Here is a 24,324-nt window from a genome sequence, read left to right on the forward strand (position 1 = left end):
AGGAAAAAATCTATCTGACTCGTATTAACCCCACTTTTAAATGTTACTAGGTGAGACTCCCTCTTCCTAAACCAAGTGTTTGCTAAGATCATATCATAGGACAAACAAAAATCTAAAATCCTTTCTCCACTTTCATTTCTTTCTCCTATACCATATCCTCCATGGATATTCTCAAATCCGTCCCTACTAATGCCTACATGTCCATTAAGGTCACCGCCGATGAAAAGCTTTTCTCCATAAGATGTCTCTTGTACTACTCCATCTAAATCTTCCCAAAATTGGTTTTTAAAAGGAAATTGATTAAAAATATATTTCTGTTTGTTCCTTTAAAACCTTTTTGAAATATTCTTTGCTTGATTATAAGCACATGATTAAGTTCTTTGCAATTTCTTTATATATGTTTTCTTGTTTTTCAAAGGTTATTCTGTTTTTTATCCTTATCTTGGACTTAGTAGAATTCATATCGGTGTTGTCTTTTTCAATCTTGTTAAATATTTTATATTTTAAAATATTTATTTTAATTTTGTATAATGGTTTGGTATGTTATTCACATGCACGCATATGATCTTATGAGATTTTGCTTAACTTGTGTTTGATTTTTCTTTGATGTACTCTTATGTGAAACCTAGAATACTTTATGTATTTGAAAAATATTAAGATTGTATGTGGTTGGGTCTTAGTGATCATGGATATCTTGTTATTCTTTGGAAATTTGAATACATAATTTTTTCCCTATTGATATATGATCTTTGTGCACTTATGATTGTCTTTCATACACATTGATGAATGAGTTTGTTTATTCGTGCATAAGGTTTTGAGCATGATTTCTTCATGCATAACTTGTTCTTTTATGGGAATTATGTGTTCATCCTTGAGGAATTTATGATGAATATGAATGCCTTTTAAATGTGCATTTTAAAAATTATTAAAAATATTTATCTTATTGTGTGCTCTCTTGTTGGCCCTTGTGATAGTGCCCATTTGTGGCTTGTGTTCTTGCCTCTTGATAGATGTTTATTACGAGCGCACTCATTCCACTTGAATGATTTTTGCCTTACATGCTTAGTGCGTCATAATCGTTAATAAAAATATTTATTGAAAAGGTTTTTGTGAGGGCTCTATTTGGAGACCTTAGTGGCATTTGTGCCTTGTGATTGTGTTATTTTTTGGTCTCATGGATCTTTAGTAAACATTATCTTATATGTTTTACACTCTGTTGCTTCACATGGGATTTAAGTATTATGCTTTTTGCATACTTTGTATTAATAAAACATTAATTTGTTAATTATGAGAGCTTTCTTTGTGTGTGCCCTTTGTGGTTCACTTTTGTGATTGATTTTGTATTTATTGGTGGACATTCTTCTTCGTAGTTGAAGACTTTCATTGGTGGACATTTTATCTCGTCATATGATTGCATTTATTGCATGTTTTTTACTAAACTTATTTGAGGATTCAAACTCTTGTTGTTTCACTTGATTTGAAATTTTTGTCAAATCAGTTCTTGTTACCTTTATTCTTGAAATGTGTTTTTCAAGGTTTTTCCTATTTGCCTCTTTGTTTTGGCTTAGTCCATCCTTTTCGGATGCATCCATTATTTTGTTTGGCCTTTTCGAGGTGAGTTGTGTTCACCTCGGTGTTGAGCCAAAGATGTTTGTTGGGGAGAGTTATGTGCCCCTCGTTTCTTTTGTCTGTTTAGATTGTCGGTTTATGAGTGCATTATTAGCGCTTGTTTTGGCTCTAACCAGTGTTGTTAAAAACGCGCCTCAAGGCACAAAAAGCGTGCATCGCCTTGAGGCGCACTTAAAAGGCGTAAAACCATAAAAGCGTACGCCTCATGCGCCTTGAGGCGAGGCGCGCCTCACCGTGAGGAGCGCATTAAAAAATCGGATGGGCCCGGACCCAGACCCGTATATTCTCGAAGGTTCGAAAACCTATATCTTTTTGTCTTTAAAAAAGACAGTCACCTCGGGCGAGGGGCAAAAGCCCTCGTCCCTTCTCTCTCCACTTCGTCCCCTCTCGTCCCCCGCGACTGCTGTCGCCGGCCACCACCCGCCGCCGGTCATCGCCTCTTCCACCTTCTTCTTTCCTCTACTGAGAAGGCGTCGGCTACCCGCCGGCCACCTCCGTCTTTTTTTCTCTGTTGCAAGGGCGCCAACAACTCACCGCCACCGTCGTCCGTTCAGGCGACCTCGGCCGACATCCCCGACGCCGCCTTTCCTCTGCGTTTTTTGGTGACGTCGGAGTCACCGCCGGCAGTTAAACCCTCTTCTTTACTTCTTCTCCGTGAGGGGTCGACCGACAGGGGAGCAGAGCCCCTTGTCGTCGCCTCTCGTCTGCAAGGGATTACCCCGTGCCTTTCTTTTGGGGTCGACCGACAGGGGGGCGGTGCCCCCTGACGTTGCCTCTCGTGGGCAGGGGTCCCCCCCCCCTCTGATTTTTTCTCTTGGTCGACCGACAGGGGGTCGAAGCCCCCTGTCTCTTTCTTTTTCAGTAGGGGGCTCCGGCCCCTGTCGCTCACCTTGTCGTCAGGCAGGGGGCTCTGCACCCCCTGTCCTTCTTGCTTTGCCGGCAGGGAGCTCCAACCCCCTGCTGTTTGCCTTGTCGACAGGGGGGCTATGCTCCCCCCTGTCCTCCTTATGTTAAGTGTTATTTCATTGATACGATTCTTTATAGATTTTCTTATTTCCTGTTTTTTCATGTGTTGATTTTCATGCTAGTGGAATATTATGTATTGCAAAACGACTTAGTTTATTATGTTTGATGATGTGTTCCAGTATTTAATCAAATTGTTGATGATGGTTGCCTCATTTACGTTTTATTTAGTTGTTTTGTCATTTTGTAAACAGAGTGATGTTTCTAATTCTATTTGTTCCTTTGATCCTTATGCCTTAATTTGGTTTAAAACCTTCTAGATCATATATACATGCTTATGCTAACATCATTAGTTTGGATTTGTCACTTCATATATCTTTCATTATCTGGTTATGCTTTCATTCTTTTGATTGTGCTTTGTGTGTTGACGATTTTTGTAGTTTACTTGATTATGGTGCTCATTAATTCTGTTTCTCCCTTTTTATCCTTTTCGTATGTAATATCTTTCTCTACTTTACGTTGTGCTTTGTTCTGTGAAAAAATTCATGCAAATGTTTGAATCGATTAGGATTGTAATACATTCCTGTGGATTGCTGAACATTTATTTATTTATAATTTTAGATAATTTTTATAGTTTTTTAAAGTTTAAAAAAAATTTGAGGCTTACGCTTTGCGCCTTGAGGCTTACGCCTCACCTCAGATTTTGATGGAGCGCCTCGCTACGCCTCAACGCTTTTCACAACACTAGCTCTAACTAACGGTTGTTTAATCTCAAGTTCTATGAGTGAGTTACATCAATTAGTTGTTTATATGGCCTTTGTTGTTTATTGGATGTTCACTTTGATCTTTATTAGTGATGGCTCAAGTGTAATTTGCTTGTGACTATATTGGTCCTTATGAATTAAATTTCATAATATTGCAAAATTTATTGCTTTTACCTTGATTTGAATATTGATTCCAAATCTTCTTGTTTATTGACATCAATTTGTTAACTTTGTTTTCATTATAATATTTTTACCAAGGTTGCTAGACTAGGAAGCAGAAGCGAGAAACGACACGGGAAGCGGAAGCGAGAAGTGATGCATTTTAAAATGTATAGGAAGCAGGAAGTGAGGAATAAAAAAAATAAATATAATAATTGAATGTGAATCATAATGAAACACAAATAAAACTGACTAAAATTAAATCTCATAATTTTTTAGTGTAAGTAAATTTTTAACAAAATCTAAAAATGATGATTACCAATTTACGGAAAGCACATGAAAGTGAGTGAGAAGAGTGAGAGAAAACACATAAAAAACATGAAAAGTTGAGTAAGAGAACATATAAGATGAATAAATGAAGTGTGTGGAAAGCATAGGAGAAGCGTGGGGGAATCGAGGTTCTCATAAAGTTTCGAAAGCGAGGAGTATCGCGCTTCCGAAGCGAGTTTCCAGGAAGCGAGCTTCCCACCTATCTAAGAAGCTTCCGGTAACTCTGATTTTTACCTCTTGTTTTCTCAACTTTCTCCTCCTATTTGAGTAATTTTTTCTTTGGATAAGAGATTTTGTTTTATAAGTATGGTGAGTTATGTGCACCCGTTGATGATGATGTTGTTTACAGTTTTTCAATCATTTGTGAGGTGAGTCATGTGCACCTCTTGTGGTTGTAGCTGGTATTTATTGTCAGTTTAGATAGTCGATATTTGTTGGTGCATGTCACTGGTTTGTTTATTGTTGACATTTGTGTTTGATCTCTTGTCTCATGCACAGATATACTTGAATTTTGAAGATGTTGAGTTGGAGATCAAAGAGGTAATTGTTTTTTGGTGAGCAAACTAGTGTTGAGATTTGCAAATATTATTTCTTTTGTTATGATTTGTTGTATATGGGATTTCTAAAATCTCTCCATATATTTTCTAATATTTTCTACTGCTCGTTTTCCCTTGTATGGAAAAAGGTTATCCATCAAAAAAAATTCATGCATTTTGTGGGCATTCTCTCCTTAGTAAAATTATTATTTTTATGTGTCCTCTTGGTCCTTAGCGGATTGTGTGCTTGAACCCATATTTGGGTTGTGTGAGTCTCTTTTGCCTCTTGTGCATGAACCCTATTGGGTTATTATGCATTATTATATGCATTAAATATGCTTTAATTGCATGGTGGATATATGTGTTTAAGATATTTAGATTTGTTCCATGTTGGTTATCTTGCATTTTTGTATGAATTTAATTAATTCTTCTTTTGTTGTGAGTTCCTTTGAGCTCTTACATTTAATATACAAGTCGTGTTTTGTTCAATATAATTAATGAGTTGTATCTTTATTTGAAATGTTTACCTAAGCCTTTGGGACATTATTGCAAAATTGTTTATATCTTATTGATATTTTATGTCTAATATGTGCTTGTCTTTTGAACTTTAGGGATCAATTTTCTAATATGTTCAAAATTTATGTTTTCTTGAAAATATAATGTTTTTATGGTTATGATTGTCTAAACAAGAAATTCTTAAAAATTGGTTTTGAAGTATATTCCTTGTGTCTATCTTAATGGCTATTGTTAGGGGTGTCAACGGGTTGGGTTTGGTTCGGACCCAAGCGGAACCAGACTTGGACCAGATTTTTGAGTATGGTACCGTGTCCGGACTCAGGTCTAATTGGGACTGATATAAGAGAAACCATACCCGGACCCAATAAAAACTACATGAACCAGACTTTGACTATACCCGGTAAAATAATATTTTTTATTATTTTTACATTGAAAATTTGTGGGTCTTAATCGGAACTCAGGTCGGGCCCGGGTCTGGTATAAAATTTCACAGACTATACCGGGGTCCATGTATTAATCGGACCAGGGTCTTAATCGGGTCTTCTTATTTGTCACCATACCCGGACCCTATAGGGTTTGGTTCGGGTCGGGTCCGGATAAACCCGACCTGTTGACACCCCTAGCTATTGTACCTTGCCTGAATTGTTGAAATGTATTGGTTCATATGTATATATATATATTGGCAATACATATGGTGTGTCAACAGCACACATGGATAGACATTTTTTTAACAAGTCATTTACTTAATGCAACCCACAGACATATACATACATACACATCCCAAAGGAAAAAGGGTAGCTAGAATATAAACGTCCTAAAGTTTCTATCAGCCCTTTCTCATAGGCAGAATGTTGCAGACAGGATAAAATCTATGTCACAGGGATTCGGCTAGGAGGGTGCCGCACCCGCATCGACGCGACTCGACGCGGGTGCGGGTGCGGCACCGGGTGCGGTCAACCCGATCCTGGGTGCGTTGACCGCACCCAGGATCATTAAGGTCCATTTTAAAAAAAAAAAAATTGCCCAAATGGGCTTCGAAATTTTTTAAAAAAAAAATTATGCAGCTGACAGGATCATTAAGGTCCATTAATACTATTTTGCAGCTGTCAGCAGCTGACAGCAGCTGTCTGTCAGCAGCTGTGCTGACAGCTGCAAAAAAAAAAAACCCTATTCCCCGACCCCCTTTATATATATATATATATATATATATATATATATATATATATATATATATATATATATATATATATATATATATATATATATATATTACATTTTTGCCCCTGCCGCACCCCCGCACCCGGGTTTTTTGGAAGTGCCGAATCCCCGCACCCGCACCCATGTGACATAGGATAAAATTGATTTCCTATAGTTGCCATTAACCCTTTCCCATTGGCAGAATGTTGCAGAAGGATACAAAATATTTCATATAGTTTGCTAAAGCTCCATAATCTCAGAAAGTACAAAAATATTAGTTGCAGAGCCTGAATGGCTGTTGTAAAATGAACCAACTCTCTACAATAGGAAGATAGAAGCAGCAGCACCTTGACATGAAGCATTTGGTTCCATAGAAAATCTCAACACTTTTTATTGGAAGATGACAGCAATGCAAAAGAAAACCAGCTTGAAATGAAGCTGCTATAATGCCTTGTCAGACAAGATCTATGCAATACACTTTTTTTTCTGGAATGAGCCAGACACATTTATTATAATGACACAATTTCCCAAACAAAATTTCAAAGTCGATCTATATGAGAATTCCAGCAAGTATGTCTAACCAGCATACATATTTTTGTCTATGTGAAAGAAGAAACAAATTAAAGGTGATATTCGAATCATGATGAAATTATACCAACAAACATACATGATACAACATTCAGTTTTTTCATGGGTTAAAAGCTACAGTATCCATCCAATCATGACAAACAAATACCGTTATATTATAAACAGGCTTAAATTAATTTTGTGAATGACAACATACTAATGGTGAATGTCCATGTAGATCACAGATGCAGTAAAAATTATTTGTTAATATAATTGTTGATATAGCTATTGAATTTATTTGAACATGTCAATAAACATGTGTACTGAAGGCAATATGAGTGCAAAATCATGAAAACATCCTAATGTATAACATAAAAACAGTATACAATACAGCTACAAAGCTTTCTGCTGAAGCCAAGAGCAGAATAAATATTGGAAGAACCTGTTGCCAACTTGCTCTACTAATTCGACCGGATTTGACTGGAGGCTCAGAAAACACACATTTGACTTTGGAACAAACCTCCATTGACTCATGTAACTTCAGGATTCAGTTGTAACAATTCAAGATATATTCTGAAAAGGTTCACATGTAAATGAAATTTATTACTTCTAAAAAACTAGAGAACTTTTCTGTAAGGCCACACTCCTGGCATTAGCATATATTGTGAACAATCAACATGAGCACCCCTCTCCCCAAAAGAACAAATGATAAAATCAAAACATTTTCACAAGAGAAATTGAAGCATATTTCTCCATTACAAACTTCAATATTTGGCATAAAATGTGGTTCTGAAATCAAACTGTTCAAGATTCTCTAAGGATGTATTTAAAAACTACGTGATATTTGCATCACCAGAAGACATTACCTTCCTATCTGCTCTAGCATATCCAAAATATGGAATGACAGCAGTAATGTTTTTAGCAGATGCCCTTCGACATGCATCTATCATAATCAAAAGCTCCATAAGATTCTCATTTGCTGGAGGACAAGTTGGTTGGACAAGGAACACATCACACCCTCTTACACTCTCTTGCAATTGAACATAAATCTCTCCATCAGCAAATCGCTTTATTTTTATTTTTCCAAGTTCTAGGCCCATGTAGCAGGCAATTTCCTATATACATGACAGAAAAAATAAGACATTAATATCACAAACAATCCTTTTAGCAAAAAGTGTTTAACAATAAGTGAGAACTTTTTTCAAGGCCTGATATGAGAATAGCACAAGTAGTGCGCATTTTGGACACACCAAAGTCGGTCTCAGTCATCTACAGCAATAACAGATATCACGGCAAATTTACAGACTTGCACCATCCGAGAAAATGCTAACAAAATGCCTAAGCACATTTCCACTTGATAAATCTCTAGAGAATTACACGATTAAAGGCTTTCAGTTGCATGTCTTGTACAGAAATAGAAACTACAAGTGATAAAAAAAAGATAAAGAGTAATCTGACTGTACAGGCACTAAAAAATCAGTTTGTGCAAGATACCTTTTCCTCCCTTGTGAATTTTCTTTCAGCAAATATGCATTTATGTTGGATACAGATACAAGTATGCAATAATGCCAACACAGCCCAATTGTGTTCACTAGTGTAAACAACCCAATTATGATCAACTTGAAGGAGGGTTTGACAAATTTGAATGCTCATTAGTGTAGACACCTCAATTTTGACCGGAAAAAGTTTGCCCAAAACTAGAGTTCTGCATCCTCAAGATAAACCAGAACTAGCTCAAAAGAGTCAAAACCCTAGAAAAAAACTGTCTTAGATTCTTGGCCCACTTCGCTCCATGACCTGAACCAACAATTTTCGGAAAATCATGAAGAGGAACTTTCATGGAGGTTTGTGGTGGTAGTGGAGGACTTGAGGCCTTGGGCCAATATGCCCAAGCTTAGAGCTCACCACGAACCTCTCTAGGGGTGCCTTGGCAGCCTCACTGTATGGACCCCATGAAATTCTCAAAAAGCATAAGACCCCTTGGAAAACCCCAAAAAGTTCTCAAAAATTTTCACGAAAATAATCCAAGAAAACACCAAATCCAAGCCCGACAATAAGAATAAAATTAAATTAAATATGAGAAAAAATGTTAAAGCCATGACGCAATATCAAATGATTGTGCCACATGGTGCAGCATCAATGGATATGATACCCTGTAGTGCAGTATCACCAGAAAAGTTGTCACACGGATACTCTATTTTGGTCCCTGTATCTTGTCCCCTTATATACTAGTCATATTGAAAGCTTCATAAAAAATGGCTGCATCCCTCTATCTACAGTCATATCCAGGTGGCAAAGTTATAAATAGGCCATTTCCCTCAATTCAAAACCATTTGAGCCTTGGGCGTCTCCTTGGTTCTTGTGTGGCCTTGAAGTGCATGCACATCCCAATTATTGCTTAAGTTCACTCAAAATCCTAGAAGATCCTGATCTTGTTTGGCTCAAGATCTCAACAGTTTAATGCATCCACTCAAAAAAAAGACGCAGTCAATCAAGATCAACCTAGGGCTTAGGGCTACCTAAGCCACTTTCTCCTGCTCTAGTTTCCTATCTTTCTTTTATTTCATAGTTCATACTTCATACATCTTCTTTAGCTAGCAATTTCATTTCTAAGCTTCTATTTTTCCTTTTAGTTCTCTAAATTTTTTTCTTATTTTTTCTATGATTTTAGTGCTTTAGGTTTCTTAAGTTCTTAGTTTTTTTTTTCAAAAAACTTCCTAGATTTCCATGGTCATGATATCTCTCTGAATTTTTTAGGTCCTAGCTTTGGATTTTTGAAGCTATAGTTGTATATTCTTAGCATTTTGTATCTTCTTACTATTTTGCTTCTTTCTTTCTAAGTTTATTTAGTTTCATATGATTCTAGTATTTTCTTTAATTTTTTTTTAGGTTCTTAACTTTCTAAAATTCACTTAGATTTCCCAAGCCTAGAATTTCTCTAATTCACCTTTAGTCCCTTGCATTTTCTAAGTTCTTACTTTGGGTTTTTAGTGCTTTGGATTTTCCTAGATATCCCATATTGCTTGCTTTATTTTTTAGTTTCAAAATTTGCTAGATTTCTCAATGTCTTTAAGAAGTTACAACCTTACATTTTCCAAGTCCTTAGAATTTCACATTTTGTGTTAAGATTCCCCAAGTTGTACCTTATCTCTCACGGTTAACTAATTGATTGCACTAATTTGTGTTTTCTCTTTTTTTGAGGGACGGTGGTGTATTTACACCAATGTTGTAAGTATCGTGGAACGATATGTATCGTTACTATGGGCAATAGTGATACAATACACACTCATATCGTGATACGAATGTGTATTGTATTTGTATCGGGTGTACCGTACAATACACCTTCATCGCAATTTAAAAAGGTCTGAAACTTGCTTTTTATTTTTTGGGTTTTAAAGACCTCTTGGAGGCTGACTTCTTCAATTATGTAGAGGCCATTAAAGGGGTATTCACACACCCTAGTGTTGGAGAACGACTCAACACACTATCGGTAGATTGCATTGTCGATAGATCAAATAAACAAAAATGGGAAGAAGAGAAAGAAATCAATCACACAAAGAACAAGGATTTTATGTGGTTTGGCAAGAGTTTCCTACGTCCGCGGCTGCACTGAGATTTAAAGAGGGCAATCCATCTTTTATAAGGTGTGTGTATCTCAATCTTAATAGTGGATCTCAGTCCAACACCTAGGAGCCGTGAGAGCAATGTAGGAGTAAATCTGTGCGCAAGGTAGAGGGATTTTGCAGTTTGCTCAAGTAAGAGTGTGTTTTCACCATTTTTTTAAGTAAAGAAGTGGGTTAAGATAACAAAATCCCTAATCTTTGATTCTTATTGAGTTTTTTTGGAGAAAGATAACATCAGATGAGCCATCATGGAAATAGAGCACTCAAGTAATGAGTGGAAACCGATTGAAAATTGAGTACAACTATTGCCAATATTTTTTAGGATGGTGTCTCTCTGTTGAAGCATCATTTAGATGGGACACATCTCAATGTTGTAGCCTGCATGTCAAGGTATTTGTCAGATGTCTTAAAATGGCAATGTCAGTAATTACTCACTAGTTTGAGAGAAAAAATATAAGAAAACGAGATGAGTGAGGCAGAAATGGGGTATGTGCAACCCTAGAAGGACGTGTATGAGTTAGATGTGCAGCCCTAGGAGGATGTATATGATGAAGATAAGAAATAAATGTTTCATACGTGATTTTATGGTTGTATTTTGTGTAATTCATCATTGTTTCATGTGTTATGATTTTTTAGAATTTTTGTTAATTTATTATTATTTTTTGAAAATATTAAAAAATTATGATTTTTTACAATACGATACATATTTTATTTTGAGCCCGACAGGTATGGGTAACGATACGATACTTACAACCTTCATTTACACCACTGCTACTCTCTTACATGTGAAAAGTTTGAGGTACTAATCATGTAATGAGGATCTGGATTGAATTGAAGCCCAAATAATATTGAAGATAACTGTTATAAATGGAGAATGAATGGCCCTGACTCGTATCTCTGAAATCCCATCACCTTTCAAAATGGATAGGAATTGGAATTTTTCAGAGAATTTCTAAAAAGGAGAAGAAAGACGGAACTCTCTAGATCTTTTAATGGCTAGAATCTTAGTTGTCAAAGGCGCAACCTAGGTGACCTAGGTGCAGTCCCACCGCCTGGGCTTTTGGGTTTGGGCGGTGAGGCCCTTTTTTACAGCCTAGGTTTAAAACAACTAGGCATAGGACAATTTTGTCCTACTCTTTTATATTTCGTAGGCCACATGGTCAACCGTGAAGTATAAAAGGGGAAGGGCTACGCCCTCTCTCTCTCTCTGTTTCTCGCAGTGACAAAAAGAAGAAGAGGTATGTGCTCTCTCTCTCTCAGTTTATCTCTCTATTTCATTTATTATTATAATATATATATATATTATACATTCTATTTCTGAGTCTTTTTCTATATTTGAGTTATGTTTTTGAGATATATATTATATATTATGTGTTTTAGTAATATTATATATATTATATATTGTGTATTTGAGTTAGGTTTCTGGGTTATATTTCTGGTTGACTGTTTCTGAGTTATATTTTTTTGTATACAAGATTTTATTTTTTTGTATATTGTTTAGTTACATAGTTTGTATGGTTTGTTTATTCAATTGTTCATTTATTCTTAATTTTTTTAGTAGGTTATTTAATATAATTGTTTTACAGTGTTCGACAACATGTGTGTTGTCTATTGATTGTATTAATTGATTTTATGTTGTATACATGTTTGTTATTAATTTTAGCAATTTGTTTCCATATATTATGTATTTTTAAAAAAAAATTAATTGGGGTACTGACTAGTCTCGCCTAATCCCTGACTAGTCTTTTTAGGGGCACACCACCTGCCACCTTTGACAACTAAGCCTACAATTTCATTCTTTTTCCTATGACATAACCTTTTAGGAGCACTTTTATTTTTCAACAATACTTCTTGTATATAGTATGCCCACCTATAGTGCATGCATAAATCATCGAGTCTATAATTTGTATAAATGCCATAACCCTTACGAATAAAGCATCATTTGTTTCACATGAACCAAGGACAATAGTAAATGTGGGTTCCAGACCAAAGCATAAAGTTGCAAGAGGGAAACCAGAACATCGCAAAAGGAACTTTCAAATATGAAATTTCTGCATTGTTCAATGATCAACATCAACAATAAGATCTCCTTTTGCTAATGAAGGATTACTTTGCCAAGGAGGTTAGGATTTTATAGTTCATTTGATACGTCCAGGATTGCAAATAACAATGAAAATAGTCAAAATATCTAGGAAAAAATTATTTTGGTTTAATAATACACTCGGACTACTCTGACCAAAAGCAATATGCAACATGCACCTCATAAAAGAGAAGCACAAGTGAAGATGATAGCTTCATCATCTAACTGGATAAGAAGTAAACCAATTTAGATTTCAAAAGGATAAAATTATGCAAGTCTCATCCAATCCCATTTGCAACATTTAAAAAATAGAAAATTATGCATGTCTCATCCAATCCCAGTCGCAACATCTAAGAAATAGAAAATTATGCACGTCTCATGCAATTCCATTTGCAATAACCAACACCTGATGTCACATAACATAATCACATGACTCTCAGTGGTTAATTTCAGTTTCTGTCATCAAAATAAATGAAGATATCATTCCACAGATCCACAATATACCTGAGCAAGTAAGGGATTCGCCGTGCCAGAGAAGATACGCAACCTTGTATCATTCTTAGGGACCAGTTCTTCCGTATTTTTAGATAACAAAAATCCAGGAACTGTTTGTTCATTGAGAACCGGGACTCTTGGTGTACCATTGTTAAATTGTAGAGATTCAACTAGTTTGCACCTCTGCATTAAGAAAACAAAATGAAAACAGAAAGAAAGTAAGAGGGAATCATTGAGAACACGATCAAACATAACCATGCAACTGAGAAGTTACAATCTAAGTTGTGCAATCTCGGAATTCAACATCAAGCTCTGAATGCCAAATAATGACATCGGACAGCATAGCACAGCCGCACCAGAAAACTGAAAACTATTAAACCTATATGAGCTGAACTCACAAAATGCAGGTTGATTTCTTCTCTTTTCCCCTCTCCAAGACTTGTCAACACCAAAAACATACATTATTAATGATCGACAAGCCAACATGTAAACTGAGAAACACCATATAACTAAGCACCAATATGCATCGACATTCCCAATTTATTATTTCTATGGAATCGACGACACCTCATTCCAAAAAGAAAAATGACATAAGACTCTTGATGGTAAGACCAGAAACCGTTATCACTCCAAGCGTTTGTTAGTTCCAAAATATCACGAATTCAGTAGTTAAGAATCAAGACACGACGACTCTGAACAGAATCGAAACTCCTCGTTCTGAAAACAGCAAAAAAGATAACAAAAGAAGCAGATTTTCCATTCCAACTGAAACCGCTACTCCCAAACAGAAAGAGATAAAACCGATGGCTGCGGCAAGACGGAAACTCGAAAGAACATAAGAATCTGTCGCAGAAAAAAGCTCATGCGCAACGAAAGAGCAACGTTCAAACGCAAACAACTCTCCCAAACTCAGAAATAAGTAAATTTAATCAAAGAAAATGAAGCAAGTTGGATAGAAACAACTCACCGGCCCATAAGCAAGACCGCCGGAACGCACCACAGGTTTTCCGAATTCGATATCGGATGCCGCGACGAAGCCGGAGGTTCTAGAATCGAGGAGCCGACGGGACGCAGCCCCGGCCGCCGAAGCGTCACAGGAGCGGGAACGAGCGGCGAGGATGGAGTTCGACGGCGAGAGGGAGGTCATGTTCAGGAAAAACCCTAACTCAGGAAGAAGCGATGGGAGCAGATGAAGCAACTCTCTGAGAGGTCAACTGGTTCAGACTTCAGAGAGGCACCGGCGGGAAGGAAGGGGGCGATACTTTCTCGGTCCTTAATAAGAGAACGCAAACGGACAAAATCACGAAAAGTATCGCGATATCGAGTTCTTTCACTGGAGAAACGGAAGAAGGAAATGGTGGCAAATTCGGGAAATTGTTTGGCTTTTCTTTCTGAAAAGTGGAAAGTAGAGGAAATGATAAGAATTTATGGGGCCACCCCGATGACTTAAATAGGCTTAAGCTTAATAACCTTCTTGGAGAGCTTATTACATGACCACTTAACCTTAATCAACTCCGATTTAGTTCTTCTAGTGGAACCCGCATCCCATCGATCGAGCGTTATGCCCATGACCCTCCCCATCCCATCGATCTACCTTCCGTTGGCAGGAGCGGAGGGATATTAGTACCTCTTGTTTGATGGAGCCGCGCGGGACGCCGTTGTCATCAAACGATGGACGCGGCAGACACCAGGAAAGTGTCCACCGCATCAGTTTTTCACTATAATTTTCGTTTGACCGACACACACACACACACACCCCGCCCCCCCCCCCCCCCCTCCACCCCCCCACCCCCCACCACCACCACCACCACTTTGTTACGGTGAGAATGGGGATGCGGAGGACCTTTTTTTTATTCAAAACAAGGGGAGAAGGTTCATCGACTATCTTATTTTTGTTTCACTTCTCTCTCTTGCAGTCAGGCGGCGAGGGGTATGCCGGCAGAGGTGAGGCAGCATTGGAGGTCACTGACACCGGTAGTGAGGCCATCGGTGAGGGGCTCTTCTTCTTCGTTCTTCATTTCTCTCTCCCTTTGTCTCTCCTCTTTCTTCTTCGTTCTTCTTTTTCTGTCTTTTCCCTTCTTATTTGCTCTTAGTTTTTCATTCTTCTTCTTCCTTCTTCGTTTCTCTTATTCTTTTTCGTTTTTTTTCTTAGTTTTCTTCTTCTTCTTCTTCTTGGCCATTTTAGGTATTTTTTCATTAATTAGGGTTTTTTTTATTGATTAGAGGTTTTTTTCTTGGATTTTCATTTATTATGATTTTTATTTTGATTTTCATTGATTAAGGATTTGAATCAAAATTCTTAAATTAGAGCTTTTGTAGTTGCTTTGATTAGTGTTTGTTTATTTGATTTTCTTTTATTAGGGCTTTGAATCAAATTTTTAAATTTGGGCTTTTTATAGTTAATTTGATTAATTTTTTTTATGATTAGTTCTTTGAATCATTTTTTTTAATTAAATATTTTTATAGTTAATTTGTTTAGGATTTTCTTGTATTTGATTAAGGGTGGGTTTTTTTAATTTTCTTTGATTAAGGTTTGAATTAAGGCATTTTTATTTAATTTTATGGCTTACTTTTATTATAGTTTAGGGTTTTTTTGGTTTATTTATGGTTTATTTTTTTGCATTTTAAGGCTTTATAATTTAATAAGGTTTGATAATTTGATTATAGGGTTTGATATTTTGATGGTAAACTTTCATAATTAGATGTAATATAACACTGATTAAATTATATATATATATATATAAAATATCAATTCTTATTTTTTCTCAAATTACTCAAATTTTAAACATTTTTTTTAGATTTTAGATCAAATTCGACATCCATATCTATGGCTAAAATTCATAATGTATTTGTTAAAACACTCGTATGGTTGGGCAGATCGAGTCAGTACGATTCAAAACGAAGTTATCCAACTCATTATTTGTTATTGTTTATGTTGTTTGTACAAACATAAAACAAACGTTGGACATATGAAGCACGGTTTCTTGTACAATCAAAACAAACATTAGCCTTATTATAGTTGTTAAAAAACATGAGTTTTGTTTGTTATATTAGTTCATTTTGTCCAATCTTGGATGAGCCATTAAACAAGTGTATTTGATTCAAGAAACCCTAAACCCTAAAACACACACACACCACTCGCTCCTTTTTCCATAGAACTTGTATGTGTTAGGTAAGGGAGGGGGTTTAGTTGGCCTAAAACCATGTTTGCAATGAGGTTAGATTAAGGTGTGAGCCCCATGCATTGATTCAAGAAACCTGGGTTATCAGAGATTTGAGGTAATCAAACACCTTTTAGGGGGGCGCTTGCTTGTCACAGAATGGGGTGCCATGACATCCCTTTGGTGGATTTCACTGCTGTGGAAACAAAATTGGAACACCCCCCCCCCCCCACCCAATCATGGGAACCGTTTTAGCTAAAAAAGGAGGGTCCATTGTGTAAAATGGCACACCCATCGATGCAAATCCGTGATGCCATGTTTGTTTTGGCATTTTGGGCTCCGAAGAAATGCATGCCCATCACCTTTGACTCAGGTCATCAAGATGCCTTTTGAGCAATGTTGTCACAATGGGTATCAGCCCTGTATCATTTAGCTAGGGGTGGGCATCAGGTCGGCCTGGCCCGCCAATGGATCATGCCAACATGGTCAACGGCCTAGTTTGCCCACCCCTACATTTAGCAAAACAATTGAGGTGAATCAGCCGATACCAACCCCTACATTTAGCCAACAATTCAGGTGAATCAGACGATACCCATACTCAAGTAAATCATTTTGAATCAGCCAAAAAATAATAAAAAAATATATTATATGTCAATCAGAACATGACACGTGTTAAAGCCATTAAAATAATATTAAAAACAATAAAAAAATTTAAGTATTTTTTTATATTTATTAAAAAATAGCCTATTCAAGGGTGAAGCTTATCGATTGTGAGAGAAAGTAAGCTTATCTATTACACAAATAAAGTTTGAATAGAGTTTTTTTTTTTTGAAAAATTGGAAAGAAAGATGCTAATGAGTAGTTTGATGGGTGCCTTTTGGTTGCTTAACCACTTTTTGAACAGGGTTCTTGATGCAGCGGAGGGGAAAATCCGAGGTCAACCTTCACGTAATGGGTACCGGACACGCTTTCGGTGCAACAAAGGGGCCAACACTGATACACTAATGGGGCTGACGTTGATTCTACTCGATTAGCACACAACCCACTTTAATGGGTGCCGATGTGCTGCAGTGAGGAGATCGGACTCCAGCGAGGCACCCTGGAGTAGAGGGTGAGAATCACGACTCTAGTGGAAGATCGGGTTCTGGGATGCACTTGGGTGCAACAAGTAGGGGCACGATCCAACACAGCGAGGGGTTGACGTGATGTTGGTCTTCCAACCCACAACCAGTCGATCAGCCACGAGTATTCACAGGAAACGTGAACCAGAAAAAAACATAATCGGATCAATCAATCCGAGCAATACTTATTTATAAGATCGGTAAGGGAGCACAATGAATATGACAAGTAATAAGTAAAATTGAAACTTGCGGCTGGAATACCAAATAAACGAAGTGAATAAAGGATGCAAAGACTGACGTGAAACTGAAAAGAAACAGTGGAAATAATAAACAATAGGGAAGAAAGGAAGTAATGACAAAAGAAATAATGGCCTGACAGGAAAGTAATAAAGAAAACAGAAAAGAAGACAAAGGTTGCTGCCGACTGTGCGTTAAAGAAAGAAACTCAGAAAAAAACATAAAGGAAAAAGGCTCCTGCAATATTGATATTTTCTCCCCTCTTCACGCAACCCTAGAATAGAGTATTTAAAAGGTTGTTAACGGATCTGAATCTTGGGTCCAATCCTTGGACCTGAGACAAACCCGATGATGCTGACGTGCTGAAACGCTGTTGAGCTGGAATATTGTTGACGTGCGTGCGCATGCTTCAGACCTTCATTCTGATGAGTCTCTACCGTCCCATTGGTGTTGGCCTGAGTCATTCTGTAGAGACTGAACCCGGTTCTGCTCTGCATCAGTTCTCTACCTTTCAAAGGTCTAAGCAATATCTTTATAAAACAAACAAATACATTCAGAATTCTACAAAAAAACAAGTGTTGAAGACTGTCCACATTACAAAATTTTATGAAATTTGTTTTTTGTCGGAATTGTCTCTCCTTTGAAGCAAAAAGAGAAACGGAGAACAAGTCTCCTCGGCAGTGTTGAATAGTAACTGGTGGGGTTCTGCCTAACCCCAACTTGCCTTTCAAAAAAAAAAGTCTTGCCAGTGGTCAAGCAGACAAACCGAGATTCCTCAGTGATTTTGATGGTGGTTTAAATTTGTTTTTAGGAGATAAACCGAGGGCATGGGATGTCTGCAGCCTGCAAGGTCAGATCTCTCTCTCTCTCTCTCTCTCTCTCTCTCTCTCTCTCTCTCTCTCGATCGGGTGAAGACTGATAGCTTCCTCCAAACCATCGGATTCCAGCTTCCGAGTAAATATGTGTTGTGCGAGGCGGCCGAAGAAACTGTGTTTCACATTTTTTGGGAGTGCACCGTATTCCAAAACATCTTTAAGGTCACCTGAAATAAGCATGTGGTCGACGTACGCCAAGAATCGTTCGCCAATGACTTATTGTGAGGACCTCAACCAGTACGTCAGTGCAACAAATGACAGATTATTTGACAAACTTGGCTTCTCTTGTCTTGGTGGGCCGTTTGGATGACCTGCAACAACATCATTTTTTGGCATATTCCAACGGTTTTCAATAAACTAGTGAACTTGATATTGGTAGACGTGTACGCCATTCTGCGCATCAACCTTCCTGAGCTTCAATGCAATCAGCACCCATCGACATCTCCTGAACCAGGGTGACGCTCATCGATCATCTGTATTTGTATCTTGCTTTTTTTTCTGGGCTTCTAGGCTTGCCTTGGGCCTTTTTTGTATTTCCGGTAGGTTCAACGTTGGTTGAACCTGTTTTTCACAATGTTGATGGCTCTCTCTCTCTCTCTCTCTCTTAGGACACCGATCCTGAGTGATGCACGCACACACACACACACACACTAACTGCTGATGTTCCTGCTACCAAAGCATCCTACCGATCTGATAATTGTTCCATAGCTTAGACTCAAAAAATAAATGCCACCATTAATTGGCAGCTAATACGATTAAGACACAAGCTTTTGATGTTCACATAGTTGTTCAGGAATGACAACAATAAACAGCTGAGATTGCACCATCATGCACATCTGGTCACCTGATTGGAAGCATGCCACGGATTAATCACATCGATAGGGTTCAATTTACTCAAAAAATAAATATGTAGCCTTTTAAGATGGCGCCCATGTAGTATTTAAAGCACATACGAGATCTAAAGCCAAGTTTAGTGGCAAACAATCAAGATAGTGGCATGCACACTGACCACTTGATTTGAAGCATGCCATGTATTATAAGCCATAACAATCATAAGAACACGATGCAAGTTTTTTCTTTCTTTTTTATAACGAGAAGTAGGATATAATTAGCTTAGCAATACATAACTCTGTAACTTATAAGTTAGCACCCATAGCATTTAGTACACTGGATGGCATCAAAGTACCACGACATGCCTACATGGGCATGGATGATCTAAGAAGCCAAGTTTAGCAGCAAACAAGGCAAATGAAAAATATACAAACTTTAACTGTATGCAGCAGCTATGAGTATATTGTCTAGAGAACCTTCTATCCAGGAATGGGTGCTCATGCCCTTGATTGTTGCATAGTGTGTAACTTGGGCTTTGTTTGGGAGTCTTGAATTGGAGGAGCCTTACAGGTTCCCTAGTGCTCTCATGCTCGCTTGTCCGTTTACATTGTGAATGGAATTGACAGCCCCAACGCCACATTTTAATACCATTCATAACAGGATTTTTTGGCAACTCCATCCTCAACACCACATTTTAGCAACACATGGGAATGGTTTCCATCCCACTGCAAAGCTCCCAAACAGAGCCTTGACAATGTCTGGAACTCATGTAAAAGATGTTCATCTTACCTGGAATTTTTTTCAATTTATGTATTTTGTTCTGTGGCAAATCCTCCAAGTTTATACAAGGCAAACCCAACACCACAACATGTCGCTTTGGCAAAAGCATGAAAACTAATTTATGGAAGAAATGAACAATCAACAGGCCTAACATCTGACACAGCCAGGTTTATCCAGAAATAAATGGTGAAACGCCATTTCTTCCTTGCAAATCACATACCAATCATTACAGCTCTTTCAGTACTATAGCATCAAGGTGTATGCATCTACAGATGTATCAGTTTGCAGGTACACAAACTATTATTTGGCAATCTTGAAACTACACACAGCATGTGTGATCAACTCATGGAAACTATTTTGTCATCAAAGATTGAGAAAGAAATTCATCTACTTCTCTCCTTACAGAAAATATTAACATAAACACTAAATATGCAGATCATGATCATCACTGAAATGAAAGTAATGCAAGCTATCATTTATTACAATCATGGCATATTACATCAAAACAAACTGCATTTTTACTCAGCTTCGACTAATAAACATTTTAGGTTTTCTAAGCAGGCAGTATCGAATTAAGTACGATGGGTAGAGCTCCAACTGGTTTATCATCTGCTAATTCATTGTTATACATTTAACCTTTCAAAAGCAGAAGCACCATCTTTTCTTTTCTCCTTCAGCATGTTCTGTCAGAACTTTGTGTCATCAACTGCAGGATGATAAATAAACTATGGATAAGATAGAATGCTACATATGAAAATCCAAAGATACATTTGGTCTGGAATGACAACCCAAATCTGTCAAGGAACAAAGTTAGTTCATCACCTCTTCAGATCCATGAGCTTGTGATTCAGTGTTTGCATGGCATATTTCTTCCATGTTTGCAAGCAGTTGAATTACAGTTTTTAGATGTGGAACACTGTCATTGCATTAGAAGATCCAAAAGGACAGTAAGGATTCTTATCTCCTCAATAAAACAGTAGGACTACGAAAGCACTTCTTAAGGAAAAAAATTTCTTCATGTTGCATGATAGGAAAATGGAAGTTTGCAATTCTTTTGCATACTACAGCCATGATTGTAAAGATATCAACTAGATATATGAACGTGAATGATCATCATTTTGTAAGTAATGTAGAAGATTCAAAATTGGCATTCCTCCAAGTTTTCAAAGAGGTAAACATGAAAAAGTGTACCACAATGCATAATTTAGCTATGAACATAAAACTAAAATGATAAGATCTTTTCTGATTACCTACATGAGCAATTCTTGACAATCATTCAAGAAATGAAGATGAAAAGTAAAGAATAAATGAAAAAGTAGAGATCAATCTTTTGCTGCAAAACAAATGGTATTTTTAGAGCTACTATGATTGTTAGAACAAAAGAAAATGGGAAATCTGCAAGATTCAAAGAAAGAAGAAGTATTAACCTGTGTAATCCATTCTCCAGATGTGCATCTACAGATGAAATTATGCTAGGCATCTGATGCAAAACCTGCTTGACACAGCCATTAAAAAGACTAAAGTGCATGCGGCTTTTTATAACAAGAGATTTCAAAGGAGAAAAACTGATTGCAATCTCGAGAAACATTGCTGAATCGACAATGCACCTGCCCTGTGTTCTTAATTGTGGTAATTTTTTCAAGAAGATTCTTCGGAAGCTTCAACAATCGATTCTGTCAAATAAATGCAATCAGTTCAAAACATTTTTACAGAAAAATGTACAGAACGTTGTCTTTCTTTATTTTCCTCAACTTCTTTTCTAACTTCAATTAGCATAAGCTTCAGAAAGCCTGAGTATGTTGATCCCTTCTCCTAGATAGAGAAAACAACCCGGCGGCTGAAACTGCTTCAAAATTAGTGAAGTACCGCAAATCTAACTCCATGCTAACATCAACAATTACCCACTAAAACAATCGTTGTGATGAACGCAACTATGCCATAGGTAAATTGAGATGGGTATGACATTTAAGACTCTTTCCAACAAAAAATTCATGAAGATATTGTACCTATATAGCACTCTCAAGATCCCTACACAAGCAATTTCCAATTTGTCATGAACTTAACAGCAAGCAAATTTGTGATTATATTGTACCCACATTGCACTCTCAAGATTCCAATACAAGCAATTCCCAATTTGTCATGAATTAAACATACAACGGAGGCGAGTTCGTGATCATATTGTGCCCACATTGCACTCCCAGGACTCCAACACAAGCATTTCCAAATTCTTCAAGAATTAAAACAAACAATGCCAGCAAATCCATTATTTGCCAATGTGCCACCATTTGACTGAATTTCACACAGGAAGCATGGGTGGCCAAGTGGGACACAGTCCAAAAATTTTGCATCATTTGCACAAACAAACGGCAGAGAACGTGACCTTCGATACATCTCAGTCTCATATAGTTTCAATCGAAACAGTTTTTTAGAACTTTTTGTGAATTCCCTTCAAAATTCTGATCCCGTCACTCTTCTAACCAAAAAGTGAGAAAAGAGGAACGGCCCATCAACGTGAAACGTAAGCTAAGCAACGTATTTCACGAATAGATTCAGCTTAGCTTTCAGTTTTCAAAGAAGGAAACAAGAGAAAAGACAAACCACCACATATTGGGATTACCACGATAGACACGGATAGGTTTTAAGAATCAAGAACTCAATTTCTCCAGCATTTTAGGCTTGCTTCAAATCTCTCGTATTCGGTTTCACGGCTTCTGACACGCCAATCCCAACAGACGATTACAAGAGAGAGAGAGAGAGAGAGGAATTGGTTTGCAGAATCCACCTGTGAAGGGGAGGATTGTTGCATGAGGTGGAGAAGGTTGGAGGTGGACTCGATGGCTTGCCGCAGCTGATCAGATGCGGCCGATTTCGCCGTTCCGTCTTTGCCTGTCGTCGCCGCCATTTGGGAAACAAACTCTTTCAGGAGGGCGTTTGTTTCATACAAAAACATGGGAAAGAAGCCCTCTTTCTCGAGGTGGGCGAAACAAACAAAGGCTTGGGATTTGTATGGTAAGGTCAATGCTGTCTCACATGAAACCTTCTTTTTCTTATGAAATTGGCATCGCACCTCTCCCTATTGGGAAGCATTTTCCTCGGCAGAGGCAGTATTCAATAGAAAGGCGTCGACCCACGCCCCACCACCATGCAACACAACCCATTAATCAATGAAAAACTATTTTTTAGATATTTTGATATACGGTAACAGCAAAATATGTAAACTCGAAATTTTTATTGGTATTTTTTTTAAAAAAAAATTATCGTATACGAATGCGATCTAGATGTTTGGTTTTATAGAAACAGACTCTTAGATCATCCCATAACATGTATAAGAAAGGATCTTTTAAGGCTGCAAACGTTGACCAGGTGAGAACCCTGTTTGGCCAGGTTATCATGCATCAAAACCCCCTCAATGATGGACCATGAGCCCATATGCATTCAATTGGTAATGGGTCGACTCCCACTGCTTCAAAGGCATAGCAGAATGAGGCAATTGAGAATTCCCCCGAGCGGGTGTGATGCCAAATACAAGCATCCCATCCATTGGCTGACGGACCCAGTTTAGAAAAGAACCTGGGCCAAGCACGACACCAATGAATCCACACCTCGGAATAAGATCGCCTTCCCCTACGAGACATCCAGTAACACAGTGGACCTTGCAGGTCATATTTAGCGTGAAAGTACGGTGCAAGGTCACCCTCATTGTTGCATATAGACTACCACCATTTCCACAATAGAGTTTCATTTCTCAATGAAAGCGTAGCAATTCTCAAGCCACCTCATGCGGTCGGCCTAGCAACAACAGACCAAGCCACCAAGGCGACCTTGGACTGCTCTTTTTCCCTCTCCTATAAAAAGTTTCACATAAGCTTCTCAAGGTGTTTTTCTACTTTAGCATGCATCTTGATATAAAGTGAGAAGGAATGGCAGAGACAACAAATTTAATCAAAGTGAGCTTGCCAATTCGATAAAAATACTTACCATGCCATGACTGAAACTTGGCCTCCACCAAATCCAAAACTGACGACCAATGTTGCTCTAAGATTTTTAACCACTTAAAACATGTAAAAATTAAAACTTTTTTTATTGAATAATCATCAACGAAAATATTTTTTACTTTGATTCAAAACCTCATACAGGTTACATTCCACAAAAAAATAATTATACTGAATTTAAATGTGAATAACATGAATCATTTAAAATACTTCAATTCCAAAAGAATATAGTATTACAAAACTAACACAATTGTAACATATATCTGAATTCAGGTCTGAAATAAAAAAAAATGATTGGCTCATCGACGCCATCGCAGCATCCTGCATCCGCAGTTAAACTTGTAATCATTTGTATGCACATAAAATGTGTCAGACTCATGAAAGCCTAGTAAGTCTACACCAGAACACATGGTGAGTGTACAAAGCTAATACATGTAGTACATTAATGATAACATAATCTATTTAATC

The 24,324-nt window shown here is 37.4% G+C and overlaps 2 protein-coding genes across 2 annotated transcripts in view; both read right to left on the reverse strand.

Annotated features, from left to right (window-relative positions):
- Positions 1–14,257, reverse strand: part of LOC149835838 (ribose-phosphate pyrophosphokinase 1-like) — a 58,332-nt gene extending 44,075 nt beyond the window's left edge. The window contains exons 1-3 of the mRNA XM_090008782.1: positions 13,827–14,257; positions 12,869–13,042; positions 7,528–7,776 (exon numbers count right to left, since the gene is read on the reverse strand). Coding sequence (XP_089864908.1) covers positions 7,528–7,776; positions 12,869–13,042; positions 13,827–14,006 — 603 coding nt within the window. The 5' untranslated portion in view covers positions 14,007–14,257. The remainder of the gene's footprint in view (positions 1–7,527; positions 7,777–12,868; positions 13,043–13,826) is intronic.
- Positions 14,258–20,318: 6,061 nt separating this feature from the next.
- Positions 20,319–22,834, reverse strand: TOM2B (tobamovirus multiplication 2B). Its single transcript, XM_090010691.1, has 5 exons — positions 22,647–22,834; positions 21,472–21,537; positions 21,292–21,356; positions 20,687–20,780; positions 20,319–20,570 (listed from the first exon to the last, which is right to left on the reverse strand). Exons 1-5 carry the CDS (start codon positions 22,812–22,814, stop codon positions 20,538–20,540), a joined length of 426 nt encoding a protein of 141 aa, XP_089866817.1. The 5' UTR covers positions 22,815–22,834; the 3' UTR covers positions 20,319–20,537.
- Positions 22,835–24,324: the final 1,490 nt, after the last annotated feature.

The sequence above is a fragment of the Nuphar pumila genome, chromosome 6 (assembly GCF_984573655.1).
Source record: "Nuphar pumila chromosome 6, dmNupPumi1.hap1.1, whole genome shotgun sequence".
NCBI classification, from domain to species: Eukaryota; Viridiplantae; Streptophyta; class Magnoliopsida; order Nymphaeales; family Nymphaeaceae; genus Nuphar; species Nuphar pumila.

Excerpts from the sequence above, each read along its gene's own strand:
- TOM2B (XM_090010691.1), bottom strand. The coding sequence starts at position 22,814 with ATGTTTTTGTATGAAACAAACGCCCTCCTGAAAGAGTTTGTTTCCCAA. Across the intron at positions 21,357-21,471 it reads CAATTAAGAACACAGGGCAG|GTTTTGCATCAGATGCCTAG; the intron begins GTGCATTGTCGA and ends TGTGTCAAGCAG. Across the intron at positions 20,781-21,291 it reads CTGGAGAATGGATTACACAG|TGTTCCACATCTAAAAACTG; the intron begins GTTAATACTTCT and ends ATGCAATGACAG.